Source organism: Vicugna pacos, chromosome 3, assembly GCF_048564905.1.
Source record: "Vicugna pacos chromosome 3, VicPac4, whole genome shotgun sequence".
Lineage (NCBI taxonomy): Eukaryota > Metazoa > Chordata > Mammalia > Artiodactyla > Camelidae > Vicugna > Vicugna pacos.
In genome coordinates, this window is record NC_132989.1 from 59,866,627 (window position 1) to 59,885,138 (window position 18,512).

Sequence of the window (18,512 nt, forward strand, 5' to 3'; positions counted from 1 at the left end):
AATTTTTCTATTTATCATCTTTAATATAAACCAGCCAGCCGGTTCTTACTGAGCAACCATGAAGGATCTCATGGAAAAGGAAGAATGAAGTGCAACTTTAAATAATAAAGAGAAGCAAATTTTAAAAAACCATAGTCTTCAAAGTCCAAAATGAAAGATAAAGCTTAAGACAAATTCAATTGAAAAATATTTAGATGAAAACTGGCAAAAGTTCTTCAAAAGCAAAGCACAGGGGAGGGCAGTCACACATCATTTAAGAGAAGAGGTCCAGAAGACCCTGGATAATTCAAGTCTCTCAGTCCTGACAAGGAATGGAAGTTGGAGTAAGGAGAGTGGAGAGAATAATTTCTGCTTAACATCTAAAGTGTCAGGATTTTTAACAAGTGGTAATAGCATTAAAAAAGTTTACAATTCATTCACTCTACCACTTTGAAAGTATTCAATTCTTAACCAATTTTTTTAATTTTGAAAGATCAACAAAATTTCAAATTTTTGCCTACGTAAAGGTTTTATTTTATCCAGTTTTGAATTTGCCTTATTCAGCTATGCTTACCAAAATGAATTAGTCTTTCCCTCTTCTACTGCTTTGTCTATAGGCTCCAAAGAAAAAATACCATTTGGGTCATCATTCGCTTCAATTATCACTGTAGCTATTCCATACTGATAGACTACTGTGTCACCTAAATTAAAAATGGAAAAGTCAAAATAACAAAAAAGCACTTAACTTACTGTTAAACTTGTACTTTGAAATTAAGAAACAATTTATAATAAAGTTCAAATTCCAGCAAGAATCTCCTCACTGAAGGTTATCAATAGATGAGAGCAAGAGAGAGATGTCTAAATATGGTTAATGTGAGTTGTCTCTGAGGAACTGTTTAATTACAGAAGAATTATTTTACTGAAAAATGTACAAGGTATTTTTCTTTGCAATAGTAATATCACTTCAATAATTTAATTAGAAATTTAAAACACAGCTTTATCAAATTTCAAATTTTTGAGGTAGATTCCTTCATTTCATTAAAAAGTAATGAAAGAATTGCTCCATAAGATATATTAACTAGAACCACCGGCTTGAGCAATTCCCTTTAGATCTCTGCCTTCGCACAGCAGAGTTTGATCTGGTCATAGAACACGGCAATCTTGATGGTTTGAACTTGATTCCTTTCCACTCCAATTCTTTCCAGAGCATGCTAGCACCATCACAGCCTGTAAATGAGGTGTCTTCTCATCACTCCTCTGAGGTCCACAACTCTTCCTCTTTGCTGCAGCTGCTCCGTCTGCGAGCCAGTCTTCCCTATCTTTTCTCACCTCTTACCACTCTTCAGGAACCAGCTTAAGCACCAGCTCTTCCGGGAATCCTTCCTTGAATTCCCAAGTTAAGTGCATCTCCACTGCGTCCCTACAGCACTTCACACTTTGTCAGTCTAGCATAGCGATCACATTACATTAGTACACACACACACACACACACACACACACACAACCAGTAAGTAACTGGTACACAGAAATTATTTATGAATGTTAACTGAACTGATACAAATAAAACTTTCAAAATTAGATGAGGACAGCACCTAAAACAAAAATTGTAGAAACAGAACTATGTGGCAAACCAGCATATTAAAAACAATTTATGTAAATATACAGTTGTACTCAACCTTATTTGATAATTAGCCAGTGGAATGAGGGAAAAAAACACAAAATACAGACAGTAAATCGCTGTATAGAAAATGCCAACAATATAAAGTAAGAAAATAACTTAAAATATATCACAAATCTAATAAAAACAAGAAAGCCTAATTCTGGTAGGGTTCTGCTATCATGTGCATTTGTTATGCAGCATGTCATAGGTGGTCCTAAAAACTGATTCTGCTTTTCTACAGGAAGAACCGACAGTATTTACAAGGGCTCTAGGGATGACCACATCTTGGGATCCAGTAACTCAGTCTCAGGGCACAGACTGTGACAATAACTACCAGGCGCAAACACCAATGGCAGCACCAGGTCACGCAGAGACGCGGGCCCTCCGGCTCTCCCATGGTTGATCCCCTCAAGCCCTCAGTGTTTTGACATCATAGAAGAGGAAGAGAAAGAACTAAGAAAGGATGTTAAATGCACAAATTCTAGAGATTTTTGTCAGCCACGCCTTCATAGCTAAAGTCATTAAATCCTCACAGGCCACTATTTCTGGAAGAATATTGGAGTCAAAAGCAGCAGCAGTATATATTCACACATACCGCTCTCTCTCTCTCATTCTCCCTCAAAACCAAATACATATTTCCTCAGTGATGCCTCTTACAAAATAAACTCACTAAACCTCTCCTTGCAGTCATTTTCCATTCTCTTTACAAGGGGTTCAGGATATTTTGATCCACTATTTTAATCATAGTGACATTTTGTTATCAACAATAGTTTAACTCCAGTGACATTTTGACCCCAAAGATTATCACCATAATTATCACCATAATTATATCAAAGTAATAAACCACATCAGGAATTTATTTCTAGAGTAAACGATTCTAAGACAGTGTTATTTCTTCATCAACTTCCTATACCTCACAGCAGAACTTTCTCTTTTCCAATTTCACTTCACCAAAGTTATTTTTATCAGTAACAATTTCTTTCACCCCAGTGGGGGCCAGAGCATCACAGGGACCCAGTGCAAGGCTAGTGCTCACGCAGGGTGAGAGGGTATCTCATCTGAGGGTAACGATGATGGATGCTGGAGTGGAAGGGCATCCACACAGGGGAAGAGGGTTGGCCTAGAGCAGGAAGTGAGAACCCTAGTGCAGTATTGAAGACAGTTCCAATGTGGGAAGAAGGTAAAGGAAACAATGAGAAAGTGGTCACGTAAATGGCGAACTGACCAAGTAAGTAAACATATTAAAGCTAATGGGAGCTGGATTTCCCATTACTAGAGGAGGAAGGGACAAATACAGAAAGGGAGAAAACTAGAATGAACCCTGTGATACTGGATAGAAACAGAGACATTGTTATGAAATTATCGTCCTCAGTATATACACCTGGATAGAGAACTACAGATGTTAAAGAGTGTGTGTGTGTGTACATAATGCCTACATACGTACATACAGTCCCTATCCCTGTAAGAGGGTCTTGGAGGGTCACAACCTCAGTAACAATTAGCACACCTAGTGCCAAGGTCCTGGTTTCCAACGAACATTCTTCACTAAAAGGAACCAGGGCTCCTTGAAGAAATGGCTGATTTCAGGGTTGTGCCAGGAGAAGTACAGGACGAGTATGGAACAGCTTGCTGCGTCAGGAATAAGGCAATGCTCAAAGAATAACAGGGGCATGTCAAAAAGATGAAGAGATCATCCTGAACAGGCTACCACAAGCCAAATCCGGGACAATCTGACCATCAAAGTAAATAATGATAAAAATATGCACTGCATTAAACAGAAATCACGAGTCCATTCTGGAAAAAGATATCAGTGAAAAACTTGAAAGTTTGATGAGTAATAGGATATTCAGATAGTTTTAAAGCATCTCCCCCACAAAATATTAATTATAAAGGAACAAAAAGTACAATAGAGAAGCCTGGCAGTCACCACCTAAATTGTGATCAAAGTGAACACAGCAGGAAAGGGACAAAACAAACTCATGTGCCAACCGAAGGGATGTGATGAGAACACAGAATTGCTTCTGTGAAACTCCTGCCAAGGATGCAAGACCTGAATCTAATAATAAGAGACATCAAACAAACCAAAATGAGGGACATTCTACAAAATAACTGCCCTGTAATCATCTATATTATGAAGGTCATGAAAGTCAAGGAAAGATTGAGGAACTAGTCCAGATTGAAGCGATTAAAAGAGATGTAGCAAATAAATGCAATTCATAATTTGAGGGAAAAAATCATTTTGCTAGAAAGGACACTGTTCATAAAACTGGAGAAATTTGAACGGGGCCTGAGGCAATGATGGTATTAATGTTAACTTTCTGATTTTAATGGTTATGTTGTCGTTATGTAGGAGAATGTCACTCGTATTGAGGGGTGACAGAATATCATGTCTTCAACTCACTCGCAAAAGAATAAGGAAAAAATAGCTCTTTGTACTCTTAAAAGAATAAAACAAATATCAAAAGAAGCCACAGCCCCTCCAATTTCACTACAGATGGGGTCAAAACATTCTCAGGGCCCATTTATTGGAGTCAAAACATCCTGCTTCTTTTGTAGTAGGAGAAGAAGGAGGAGTGGATCTTTGCCCCCTTGCAAACTGTCATTCACTGTGGCTGTGGCTTCAGAGAACTATCAAACAGCCGGGTGGGATCAGCCACCTATTTAGGCTGGCAGCTTCCCAGCCCCTCTGGCCAGCACCGTGCCAGGAGGAAAGAGACTACAGAATGCGAATGCCCTAAGCCCTTGGGTGCCTGGAAAAGCCTTAGGGTACCTTTAGCTAAAAGATTTTTATTCTTCATATAATATTGTAATTTTCTATGTGTGCTACCTTATAAAAAAGACTAAAAATGATGACACAATGCATACCAGGTACATGAAGTTTCAACACATATATTCTTCACCCCTTCACTTCAGAAAGCAATGAAACAGTCTTGCCCTTGAATAATCACAGATGACAGTAAAGTATTTAATATCATCTTTTAAGCACTGAAACAGAGCTGCCATAAATACATTTACCTGTTGAGTTAAAGAGGATTATATAAAAGGGCTCATCTGTTTCTGGGATATCATCTTCATTAACGAGGACAGATATGTTCTGTTCTCTACTTCCAACTGCAAAAACAAGCATTTCTCCTTTTTCAATGGGAACAAAGTCTCCCTCTCCTGCAGTTGCCTCCCCATCCAGGGTAGCATAGTGAACGGCGCAGGCAACATCAACAGATCCATTTCTGAGAACTGTGAAGTCAGCAGTCTCACCTTCTTGAACCCTCACTACACGAGGTTCTGAAATAGTCACAAAGAAAAGAAGGAACGTGTAAGCTTTTCTGATTCCATCTACGTATTTTCAGATCACATACGTTTCTCTCTACACATCCCCCCCCAAGAAATGCCCTCCACTGTGTCTCTGCTTAAACACTCAGCTCCGTTCCTAACACCTCCATGAGTTAGACCCTCCATGAGGTCTCCTCTGATTACTTCCAGCCAATGGCCTTCCTCCTGCCTTGATTCCCACAGAATCCATTGTTTTCAACATTCAGTTTGTCAGTGAATTACATACTATCTGGAATCCTCTACCTATTGTTTCATACACCTCATTTCCAAATTTAGACCATGAATTCTCTGAGAATAGGATATCTTAGGTTTTATTTTTGCCACAGCAGTTAGCAGAAAGTTGAACACCGGAGTAAGTCACTAAGTATGTGTCAGCTGAAGGTTAAGAATATAAATCAGTAAAAATTCAAGAGGTTTAAAAGATTCCTTCTACGATTGTACATTGAATAGCTTGCAAAAATGGTTTAAGAAAGAATTAGAGACCAATTAAGTCTCCCAAATAAAACTAAAAGGTGTCTCAGGTGGCAAAAGACAGTTTTAAAGAAAGCATTAAAGTGGCAAAAACGGGGAAAACTTAATTACATATCCATTAAATATTAGTTGTTATAGGACCATTCACTAAGTATAATACCCAGACTTCCACTGTGTCCTGGAAGAGGTTATGTGGAAGAGTATTCCTTTTTGCACAAAGGAAAGAAAATACATTGGAATTTAAAGGTAGGAGGAGAATAAAGCTAACAAAATAGTACTTATCTTTTTTTTCCTTTAGAAGACCCTTAAAAATATTTGTTAAGTTATCAAAGAGATTGAATAATGACCACCCAAATTATGAAATCATATTTAAACAAGCATCAATTGTGGTTTGTAGAACATGTTCACTTAAAACAACTATTGAAAAAATATATTTTATACTGTTCAACTCACTTAAATAAGATAGCAATACCACCTGCAAAATAAATGGGGTCATCATTTCTTCTAATCCTCAGAGTTGCAGTACTTTTATTTCCTATTTTAGCTCCTCCAGTGGCATTAAGTAAGGTAACGGTAAATTCCTCCATTTCCTCTGGAATCTTTTGGAAAATGTTACACGTTTTAGTCAGGTGATTTGTACAAATAATTCCATTACATATTCCTAAATTAGTTTTCTCTTTTAAAAGAATGGCTTTATTAATAATAGTACTAATATTCATTTCCATTACCAAGGCAATAACCATGCTAAACTATCTCTGTAGGACTCAGATCCCCTCAAAATTTTAATGTGCATTCATCCAAACAGCTACTTTATTTTTTTTATTTCAGTATAGTCAGCTACAATGTGTCAATTTCTGGTGTACAGCGTAGTGTCCTAGTCACGTATATACATACATATATTTGTTTTCACATTCTTTTTCATTAAAGGCCATCACAAGATATTGAATATAGCTCCCTGCACTACACAGAAGAAACTTATTTTTTTATCTATTTTTATATATAGTGGTTATCATTTGCAAATCTCAAACTCTCAAATTTATCCCTTCTCACCCTCTTCCCCTCAGTAACCATAAGACTGTTTACTATGTCTGCGGGTCCCAAACAGCTACTTTATTTTGACTCACTACAAAATTTAATGGAAATAGATATTTTGTCTTATATAAGTTAAAAACAGAAACACTACATGGCTCATATTATTTCTGTAAAAAAAATGGGATATATGTTGTTTTCAAGGAAAAAAACGGAACAGAAAAAGAACTTTTGACATATTTAGAACAGAATTTGTAATAGTAACGAAAGCTCAGCTAGCTCTCAAAGGCCCCTTACAAACCCTAATTTAAGTGTTACCCAAGTGCATCATAAAGACCTCATTCCCATGTCCTAATAAGGTGAGATTCCCCATATCTCTGAGTCTATATGAATCCCCATGGACACTTTCTCTTTTACTTCATTCATGTAAGCTCCTCTTCTCCACATCCTAAAATGGAAGAGTGTTGTCCTTTCTCGAGGCAAGAGTCTGAGGGAAAGGAGACAGGTTTCCACACCTGTTCAAAGTGCAGTTCCCTTTGTTACTTAGAACTGTTACTTAGTTACCTTTCTTTATTGCCCTGAACCCATCATCCCTCTGATCCAACGCCCTGACTCTGAGAGTGCACCATATGATATCTGGTAGGTGGTGCCTTATTCTTAGAGAGCCTAAGTACAAGCCAAGCACTTAACCTCTCTCCCCACTGAATCCCTGATATTTGACACCTACACAGTGTCACCAGCGACTGTTGGTTCTAAGAGAAAAAAATGCCTTCAAGGAAACCAAAAATAATATTTCTCTTTTGTCTCATAGTCAGACATTATTACACCTGAATTCTTCATCATATACTCACATAACAAAATAAATTACCAGATGTCTCATGATTTAATAAAAAATAATTATTAAACAACAAGAGAGAGTTATACATGTAACATTTACCTCATCTGGAAGCGAGTAAATGGTGATATTTTTTGAAAATTCCTGATCTCCAAAGAAAATAGTCCCTTGGACAGGAAATACATCTTGTGTGAAGTCTGGACTAACCACCCATGACACATTAACATCACCAAAGTTGCCTTGATTTCTTATTATATTATAAATAGCTGTGAAACACAAAAGCATATAACATGTATGAATATATATTAAATAATTTTAAAATGATAATTAAAGAAATTGCTCAAATAAAAGTAAAAATAAGGGTTTTTTTCTAGTAAAAGCCAATTATTTGCTTAGCCCAGCCTCAAGGTGTATATATATATAAATGTAATAACCTAGTCTTCCCTCTGTAGGTATACAACTGACAGGAAAGATCAAGTCCATTTATTTTATCACAATTTGCGATTTTAAAAGTCATTTAGCATTGGGAACATGGTGGTGACTAACTAGGTACACTCATCACAAAGTCCTATAAGGATATTTGCTAGAGAAAACTGCACACTCGAAAATGATTTCTTTACCCAGACAGAAATGGCTCTAAAAAGAAGCTATTCTCATTTCATGCCACTGCAAGAGTTCCCAAGCAGTAACTCTTAGTTTTAAAGTTTTTTCTATTAGACTAAATTCATTCTTTTGAGTGTTTGAGTTCCACTGCATATATTTAATTGAAATCAAAATATAACTGAAGTATCATCACAATACTACATAAGAAATAAAAATAGCAATCTTAAATATGATTTTTTAAAAACACCGATTTCTGCACTACATGTAATCCCTAAAGCAGATGGACAAATAAAAATAACTATTTACTAAAGAAATTAAAAAATGACTAATTTCTTCTTTTAGCAAACAGTAACAGAATATAAGAATTAGAATAAATTACCACGATAGGTATCATCCCCTTTACTTTCATTTATCGTAACAATTAGATCATCAGAAATGAATTCTATAATCCCATGGGGATCATCATTTTTCAGAATCGTTATGTTGACAACTGTAGCACTTCCCAACTTGCTCTCCCGCTCACCATGGCTGCTGAGGACCACCCAATAATGTTCATCCAACTAAAAAGAACATGTCAAATTAGGAAAAAGGAAAAGTTGACATTTTCAGGGCAAATAAAAATATATATATTCAAGAATATTAATACTGCCAATTTTCTACAAATATACCACTTACTAAAAGGACAAAAGAGCTGATATTATCATTTTTTTAATTTTTAACATTCTCCCATCAATTAAGAGAGATATCAGATATAAGTACACACTATACATAAAAGGAAAGGTAAACAATGATTCTACACTAAAATAGAAAGACTGGAACTTGTCATGATGATCTAGTCATTTTACCTAAGAAAAGTAAATAAAATAATAAAATTAATTTAAAAGTTATATATGATCTTATATACCTTCTCCATTCTGGGAAACTAATTTTAAAAAAAGCTGTATATGCATTGGTGTGTTAAAAAAAAATGAGTATCTAGTTTCATTAATATAAAACTTAAAATTTATTGTCTTTAAAAGAGTAGTATTACAGAAATACTTCTTTAACTCAAAACCATTATCATTAAAAGTTCAGTCAACACATAAAATAAGGTTTTAACACAAATAAAGCTGAAAGGAGAGGAAAACTGATTACACACTGAAAGTTTCAGATTGTTTAGTATTGCTTTATGTAGGACAAACATGGACCATTCAAATTAGAATGAGTCTTACTTTGTTTCTTAAGTTTTTTTTTTTTAATTTTCCAAACATACATACTTCTCAACCCTTTCTTGCCCTCTTCCTTCCCTATATCTCCTTGCCAATCTTCAAAATATTTATATCTATAATATACTAGGTACTATCAACTTTCCACAAAACACAAGGGAAAAATAAAATCCCGTACCTCTGGTATCCCATCCAATCTTGTTAGCAAGGTGATTATGATCTCCCTTTCCCCAGGTTTAAATTCTAGTACCCCCGTGTTTCCGTAGAATTCATTGCTGTTTCTTGGCTCTACTCGGTAGCGTAGAAACTGCTTAACCAGAGCACCCCTGGAGCGGATGATGTGGAGCTCCACAGAATCTCCTTCCTTAAAAAAAAAACACCAAAGTTCAAATTCTTCAAGACTGTTCTAAAGTTGTGAGTACAAACAGATTGAAGTCTCTCTCATACGTACTTTTATAACATAGGGACCTCTGAAAGCAGGAGAAAACTCAAAAATTCCCCCAGGATCGTCATTTTCCAAAATAATTAGGTCACGGCTGGTGTATCCAGATTTCAGCACTTGGTTTTCCACATTGACCCTGAAGAAGTCAGAAGGAAAAAAGGCACCAGCTACCTATAGTTTTCTGAATTCTGAAGCCTTATTTACAATATTTATAACACCTCCAGATAATGAATATGAAAGTTGTGAGGAGTTGAAACTTTAACTGAATTTAAGTGTATTAAAACCACTGAAGATCAAAACAGTTTTACTCACAACATTTATGGAAGAACTACTATATCTGAATTCATTGTATCTTTTATATTTGACTGAAACCAAACAGTACATAAGTAGATCAAAAATACAATAATCCAAGATTTCAATATATTTTATAAAGTAGCATCAAATTTATAGATCTATTTCCAGTTTTAAAAAATTTTAATTTGAAACATGTAGTTTAAAAATATATTTAAATAAAAAATTTTTAACTTTGCATACACTTGAATTTCTTTTAAAAACTCATTACATGAGATTACACTAACTGAATAAAAGTTGGAAAACTGCTTGGACTAACAATGACTGAAAATAAACAAAATTGTGACTAGATTTTAGAAATATTTTGTAATCTTTAATATGATTCTATTCACCTTGATTTTAACTGCATGCATATAAAAGAAAATGCGGGACATACACAGACAGAAAAAAAAAATGGAAAAGAATGGACTTGAGACACATGACCTGCTATAGCAACTCCCATAAACATCTCAAAAGAACATATTAAAACAAGATGTTTTTGTATTTCTGGTTTTTATGTTCAGTGTATAATTAGAATGATCAAAGGGACTGGGACTGTAAGGCTCTGAGGGTTTAAAAGCCAGCATACTCTGAGAATTCTCAATCCTGAAAGCTGCTCTAAACCTTTCCAAATGTCACTTTCTATTGAATCAAGAAGTACCCCTGGTCAGACCTCAAAACTACAATGTAGCCACAATTAATATGTAGAAAGAACAGCACACATCCTGTGTAATAAAGAATCTGAATTAACACCCTTCCCCAGCTTTTAGAATTCCAATAATCAATACCTAACACACTAGTGGCCACAGAAGTTATAGTCCAAGTAATAAGATGGTTATCTTTTTTACATACAACTGCAATCATATGATTTTCATAGCAAGTTTGCCCATATTTTATTTACAACCATATTTTCATTAACTAAAATGTCCTATGTCCATATAAACTAGGAGACAAAACAGGATCAAAATGTGAAATATAAAAATCCATTCTGAGCATTAAACTAATGAATTTGTTGTTAAAATTTCTTAAAATAAGCCACCCTTTTGAAAAAAAGCATATTTTTAGTAAGTTCTTTATACAAAAACTGAGAGAATATAGACAAGAAATTGCTTAGATGAACTCAAAAACCAATGGAAAAGATGAGAGCACTGGTTCTGAATTCTCTGTTAAGCTACAAAATTGATAAAAGACATTAAGAATCTCACAAGCAAAGTACACTAATTGTTATCTTGCTTATATGTACACTATAATGAAAGTTCAAACTTTTTAGTTCTTCAAAACATGTAATTACATAAATTCTGAAAAATTTTATCAAATACTTAAATGTATTCATAATTTAAAGCTCTTAATACAAAAAACCCTTCAGATAAGCTACCCTTATCATTAGAAAATAAAAGGGTACAAAAAAGCATGCACAGGCAGGTGGACAAGCAAAATTAATCAAGACCAGTGGGCATGCAGAAAGGCAGCCTTGTCCAAAACAATGGCTTGCAAAGCAAAATGTTGGATCATCAAAAACAAGGCACTCTTTAGGACACTTACCCAAAATACACGACAAACCTTTCGGTTTCTACCCTGTCAACAGAGAAAGAAGTATGGGAGGGGGGGAAGAGGCAGAGACACTATTCGCCAAAATCTCACCAATACTGCTGGAAAGTGAATGGCAGGGTAAAAATAAAGCTAAAGAAAGCCTTCCCCACCCCCAACCCCCTACGAGCTAGTCATGTTCACTTTAAGGGAACTCTGCACACTGGGTTCTTTGCTATTGACAAATGCTAGCAAGAGGTTTGGCAGTTCCCACTTAGGGAAGATGACCCCATGGCTAGCCAGCATGTCAAGCCCCGTTGCAGACATTCCTTTCCAGGCCTGCCTCAAGGCGCTGGAGCCTGCCAAGCACTGTGCAGGCTTACAAAACCGCAGCAGCTGAGCAAATTTCATTCAGCCCGACTTATAATTACTTAGCAGCTTTAATTAGGTTTCAAAAAAATAAAAAACCTACATCCTCAGATCTAAAGCCAGTTATTCTTTGAAAAACTAAAACCTCTATCAACAGAGAAACATACATCTTTCATCGTTTGTGTACGAATATACTCAAGAAGCCAAATATCATGGTATCTTTTAATTATGACAAATCTTACTTAAATATAACTTTATATCAGGAAATTCAAGCACTTTTCCAAATTCGCACTGTGTTGCATTTTCAAGTAGCCTCGAGAAATACATCAGCATGTATAGTTCTAGTACTTCATTTCTAAAGTCAAATAATACTATAAATAAGGAGTTATTCTCTACATACATACATCACAAATTTTTCTGAAATAAATTGGCATCGTGAAATTGTTTCTGATCTGGGAAAAATGAAACAAAAATATTTTTAACTAGTATGGCATCATAAACTGTTTCGTACCAGGGCAACTTTTAGCTATATTTAATTGAAATACAGGGAATTTTCATTCGAATTTGACATTAAAAGAAAAATGTACATGGTACCACAATAAAGTGTTAATTTTTTATTGTTGCAATATTTTACTGTTACTTTTGTTAATCACACTAGCATTCATTCATCCGTTCCTTTAGTTTTGTTAAAAATTTGCAAAATTGAGATGGAGTTTTTATAAAATATGTTATTTTAAACCATACATTTGATTCTCACATTTATTTAATTAAACATGCCTTAGAACACTTTAATGTAATTTGTTCAGGCACAACTGAGATAATCCAAGTTTGCACTAGTTACTAATTGAACTGAAACATTTTAGTATAAATTTGAACTAATTTCCTCTATTTGAAAAGAGAGGAACCGATAATTTCTGAAATTCTCTACCCCATGGTTTGTACTTGTGTACAGCTTTTACCCATAGTAAAGAAAGAGAAATTAAAAACACTTAAAAATTATATTTAGTTAATTTCAAAGGTTTACATAAGGTTAAAAAATGATTATTTTGAAAGAATAAGAATAGTCATTAAGAACTTGCAGAGGTATAATTTAAATCATTCTTTAAACATTTAGTTCAGAACAGAAACTCTCAGCTGAGCAACAAAGTTTCTATAGATTGCTGTATTTTTGGTTTATAATTGCTGTTCCTTTTTCTTAAGTTTTTTTAATATTGCCCATTGATTTATTAAGTACTCTAATCTAATTTAAAGGAAAAAATCATATAAGTGAAAAAATAATAATTTTCAGTTTATCTTACATTGTATTTCACAAATTTTTTCAACACATGAAATATTTTTTCTTAAGATTTAATGCAAAATATATATTAAAACCGTAAGTCATTTAAACTGTATGTGTGTGTCGTATTTGGGTTTTGCTTTTTGATTTTTTGCCTGTTTTGTTGTTGTTGTGCTTTGTTTTAATTTTTATGTTGAAAAAAGGAAGAAAACACAATGTGGTTCTGAAAGAAAACAAAACAAACAGCAGACATTCAACAGATTTGTTCCCTACATTCTGTATTTTTCTTTCACATAAAAATAAAAACTACTTATAAGGTTTATAAAATGTGTTTACACAATACACCTTTATAGAAAAACCTGCAAGAGTAAAATCTGGAGAGGACCGGGAGTTATAAAACAGAATTATTACTACTTCCATCCTAATTAATATGATACAAAATAGCACCTATTAAATTCATCTACGAATTTTACCATTTCTAAAGTAAGAGTTCTGCAGAGCCCTCAAGTCACACTGACCTTTACTAATACGTATCTGTAGTAGACAATCTTGGTTTCGATTTTTTAAATTAATTAATATCAATTAAACACAGTATTTTTTTCATTTTTGGAAAGAATTCTCTGAATTATTGAAAAAATTTCTCTTTGAGAGACTGTGATATTTTCTCAATATAAATTACCTACTGAGAAATGTTAAGTAAATCCTTATTATTACTTAAAAATACCCCTTAAGTTTGCATTATTTTTCATTCTCTGGAAAGTAAGTATTATTTAATGTTTAAATTCCATGTAAAGCGCGAATTTCATTATATGAAGATTAACGCTTTCTTTCTACTCACACAAAAAAGCTCTAATCCTCTCCCCTGTTGAAAATGAAACCAGCAGAGCTGTTTGCCTAACCTAACATTTTAGATTTTTTGCTGCCTACTTTTTGAATATAGCAAAATATAAGCTATGGTTAAGATTTATCTAATACCTTCCATAAATTCTCTATGTAATGTTTCTTCACAATAAATACCAGGTTAAAGTTAACTATGTCATAATATTCACGGTCTAACCAGAAGCCATCAACAAACAGCAGAAAAGTCAGAAGGTCAACGTAACATTACCTACTTAGTTTTTTGTTTTTACTTTATATGGAAGAAAGAATTAAGACAAAAAAGAAAATTATTTAAGAGAACTTGAAGACATAAACATCACTAAACATTACCTAAATGGGCTATTACCTGTCTAAAGAAAGTGTTACCGTCTCATTCATTTCTGGAATGTCATCAGCTTTGACAGTAATGTTGATTGTTGTGTTACTTTGCCCAGATAAAAACACAACAGAGCCATTAAAGGGTCCTATGTCGTCCAGGGTCACTGCTTTCGAATTAAAGCCAGAGGGCTTCAAACTCCAATGGACAGTAGCCTGCCCATCAGTTCCATCCCGATGTAAGGGAATGCATATCTCATAAAAAGAGAAAAAAACAGAACAATTTCTTCTGAACTATATGCTCACAAATTATATAAGCTTTTCAGTTAGTGCATACACGTTACATGAATTCGTTTATGTACTGTGTGCACAGAGAAGTGAACAAGGTTCTCTTTAAGCATGACAATAATTTTAAAGTATTTTATATTAGTTTTTGCTAATCAAATTTATTTACAAAATTTCCCCCAACCAAAAATATGACTAACCTGGGATTGTCTTAAAGAAAAAGACTTAATTTTAAAAGCCAAGGAACTGTGAAAAACATAGAACAATTTGGGTAAAGAGTAAATTTCCATCAGAGGTTGTCTGAAAAAAGAATTAATTTAATATGAACTGAAAAATAAACTTCTGTGATTAAATCTGGAAAAGGATAGTTACGTAAAATGTATCCTAAAGAGGCAAAATAAGAAAATAATTTAAATAAGAATAAGAAATGTTTCTAACCAATACAGTAAATGCAGCAGAAACAAAATCAGATACTCACATCACGGCTCTGTGTTACCTTGGGCAAGTTACTTAACCTGTCTGACCTCAATTTCCACATGTGAAGTGAAGCTAGTAGTTGCCTATTTTACAAGTTTGTGGTGAAGATAAAAGTGTCTCTCCATAGTATGAGCTAAATAAATGGAAGCTTTTATAGTAATTTTGAAACAAACTGTATTCGGTAGTTTTATTAAAGTGCAGCACATTTTAAATATATATAATTCAAGGATCACTGTAAATCATAATGAAGTTTTTTCAAACAAATATTTAATAGTAGGTAATGCTATTCTTTTTAAGCTCTTAAAAAGGGAATCTTCTTTGTTCTTTTCCTTTTAACACAGGCTATCTTGAAAAAAATGGAAGACACTTTCCTCACTAACCATTCTTCTAATTTGGCTAGAAACAGTCAGGGCTGGAAACTAGTGAGCAAAGTAAGATTCTTAGAAAAGACAAAAAAAAATTAAGAAAGGTCTGGGCCCTTAAATCACCCCAAGGGAGTAGGCGTGGCCAAGCTGTGGATGGGACAAAGAGAACAAAGGGAAATTCTCACTCCTTCTGCTATTTCCCAGGAGGGGAAGAATGCAGATTCACAGAGCTCAAAACTTTCCCTGGAATCTAATTTCCCTCTGGAGAAAAACATGAAATCGTAAATGTACAGCTTTGCAAGATAAATGAATTAAAACAATCCATTCTTTTAGAACAAATGAAATACTTCTTAGTTTTTCTGAAGAAAACAGGGTATCAAAAAAAATATTTTAAAAATCAAAACCATCTTGAAAAATGGAGCTTCTCTGCCAATTTACAGAATCAAACATACAAACAAAGGAAGTTGTGGTCACTATATTTTGACATGAGGCTTTGATAACAAAAACAACTCTCCACATTCCTGACGTGAAACACAAGCCAATTTAAATCAAATCTAAGTATGAGAGACTTGGGGAGGGTCTCAGGGACAGACTGTGGCTCAGGGAATAGTAAGGCCAAAGGTCAGAGCTGTCCCTAGATAGATGGCAGGAAAATTCAGTCAGGGTGGGAGGGTGCTATATATGTGAAGAAGCGCGCGCGCGCGCGTGCGTGTGTGTGTGTGTGTGTGTGTGTGTGTGTGTGTGTGTATGCAGAAATTTACATATATATGTAAATACATACATAAAATAAAATTCCTAAGATTTGGTGTTTCACAATTTAACCATATCACCTCCACACCATGCACAGGACACCACCCGAGCCCTGCCCAAGGCAAGCATGAGGCAGGTAGGGTATAGCTTAGTGATAGAGTGCATGCCTAGTATGCATGAGGTCCTGGGTTCAATCCTCAGTACCTCTGGTAAATAAAGCAGTACATAAATAAATCTAACCCACCCACCCACCCAAAGAAACCCCCAAAACATAGTAAGACCTCCAAGGCAAGTATGAGGAGTGCTCAGAAATGGAAAAGGTCAAGGATTCCTGTGATACATATCACTTGGACAATAAAAAAATTGTGTTTGGCTTTCACTCTATCAAATGCCATGCCACTAGCTGCAAGTAGCCATATCAAAATATCCTCCTTTTGCTGTAAGCAATTAATTCTAATTTTATTCCATCGAATATGTCAAAAGGTGATGAAAATCACACACTTACCAGTTACATATGTCAAATTACATACTGAAGACTCAGCTGCAAATGGTGAAGCTTTTCTACATCTATTAACTCTATAAACTAATTCTACCCCGCCCCAAAAAGAGCATCTATACATTATCTCAAACTCATTACACCCCATCAATAAGAAAAAGCCTACTTACCACTTCCGCAGCAAAATCTTCCGGTTCGTGCAAAATAATTGGAAGATTGCTAGTAAAGCCAATTTCTCCATTTGCAATGTCAGGAGTAACCACTAAAGAAATATTCCGGATTTTCCCAAATCTAGGACTTATAGGTGGGATTGGGGGAATTATATTCACCAACTCCACAGTTTCCAACTATAATAAACGAAGAAAACACCATAAAACTGACAGAAAAGAAATTTTTGGAAAAATGTTTAGCCTTAATTGCAGGAGGCAACAAAGCACAGCTAAAGGCCACCAGTAACTTGGCAACTTCCTTTTCCTCTTTCTTCATTGGTCATCCTGATTTGACCTCCTGCACTGGCTTCTTGGGCTCCTTCTGCTCCTCAATTATTATTCTTCTTCCCCAGGGGTCTTCCCAATACCTTTATCTTATAACTTCATACCCTCTCCCTAATCATTTTGCGATCTCTCCTTCAAATTCCAAATATTTATAATCAACTGCCACTGGATATGACATAAATGTCACAGAGACACGTTACAAACAGAATGTACCAAATAGAAATCACCAGCTGTGGTCCATGTCCTCTTACCACCACCTTCACCAATACTACCATCCACTTTTCCTCCTTGTTGCCGATATCCAACTACCCTGACTTAAAAGCCAAATAGAGACTTGCTCAGATCTCCTTCCTCTCATCCACTGACCCACACTTCCAATCAAATCACCCACTGCCCTTCTCTGCCAGAGAAAAGTCACTATCAGAAGACTATTCAGAACTCCAAATGTGCCTAAATATGTCTTTAAAGAAATGCAACATACATATAACATACAGTGTCCCTGTAATAATCATGACCTCCAGAGTAACTTTCATGGTTCTTCCTCATGTAGAGTGGCCTCTCTTCATCACCTTACGAGTCAAAATGTACCTGCTCTTAAAGACTAAATACCCATCTCTTCCGTGAAGATTTCCTTGGATTCTCCAGCCCTCTTTCTCCTATCTCTTTCTGAATCCTCACGAAACTTAGAACTTAAATTTCACTTACTTCTTGCTTATTATCATTCTATGTGCTCCAGACTTTTACTTCCAACAGGACTATAGAGCTCTTGCAGGTCTGTCTGTGTCCTTCTCAGTACTTTCCTGAAACATGCACACACCTGCAAGTGCGGCAGCTACACAGTACTTGTTGATTTATCCCTCCAACACAAATTAAGCACCATAAGAATCCTGACACATCACAAACCTTCAACATCTTAATATTCTAACTTTCCAAAATCCAATTTATCAATATCACAGTGTTCACGGGAGTGTAGGAATAGATAATCACTACACGAGTGCAAAAAGGACAGAGATTATAAGTTAAAAAGCAACTGTGAACTTAATGGGACATTATGGACCTCCTATTCTTTAGAAACCTCCCTCTGTTAAGCTCTGCAATGTGGAAACAACACCACTAAGTAAGCATCACTAGAGACTTGTGATTTAAGTTGATTTTCCACAGCAGGACAGGACTGGTATTGACCCTGCACAGATGCTCACATTTTGTGATGAACAATGTACATTTTAAGGGTAAAAGTAAATGCCTTCTTAAAAGTAGCACACTTTGCTTTGAAAATCATAAACAGGAGAAGGATATCAAAAATTTCGTATTTGGTAAATATCCATTTGAGTAAAAGAAAAAGAAAATTAGACTGGTCGATTTTGCCAAATATTGGTATGCAGACTGAGGCAAGTA

General features: G+C 35.0%; 1 protein-coding gene across 1 annotated transcript in view; it reads right to left on the minus strand.

Moving 5' to 3' along the window:
- ADGRV1 (adhesion G protein-coupled receptor V1) overlaps positions 1–18,512 on the minus strand; it is a 440,955-nt gene that overhangs the window by 406,562 nt on the left and 15,881 nt on the right. Inside the window, exons 9-17 of the mRNA XM_072958404.1 lie at positions 16,794–16,970; positions 14,282–14,505; positions 9,564–9,690; positions 9,291–9,476; positions 8,287–8,467; positions 7,407–7,570; positions 5,916–6,039; positions 4,655–4,921; positions 554–680 (exon numbers count right to left, since the gene is read on the minus strand). Coding sequence (XP_072814505.1) covers positions 554–680; positions 4,655–4,921; positions 5,916–6,039; positions 7,407–7,570; positions 8,287–8,467; positions 9,291–9,476; positions 9,564–9,690; positions 14,282–14,505; positions 16,794–16,970 — 1,577 coding nt within the window. The remainder of the gene's footprint in view (positions 1–553; positions 681–4,654; positions 4,922–5,915; positions 6,040–7,406; positions 7,571–8,286; positions 8,468–9,290; positions 9,477–9,563; positions 9,691–14,281; positions 14,506–16,793; positions 16,971–18,512) is intronic.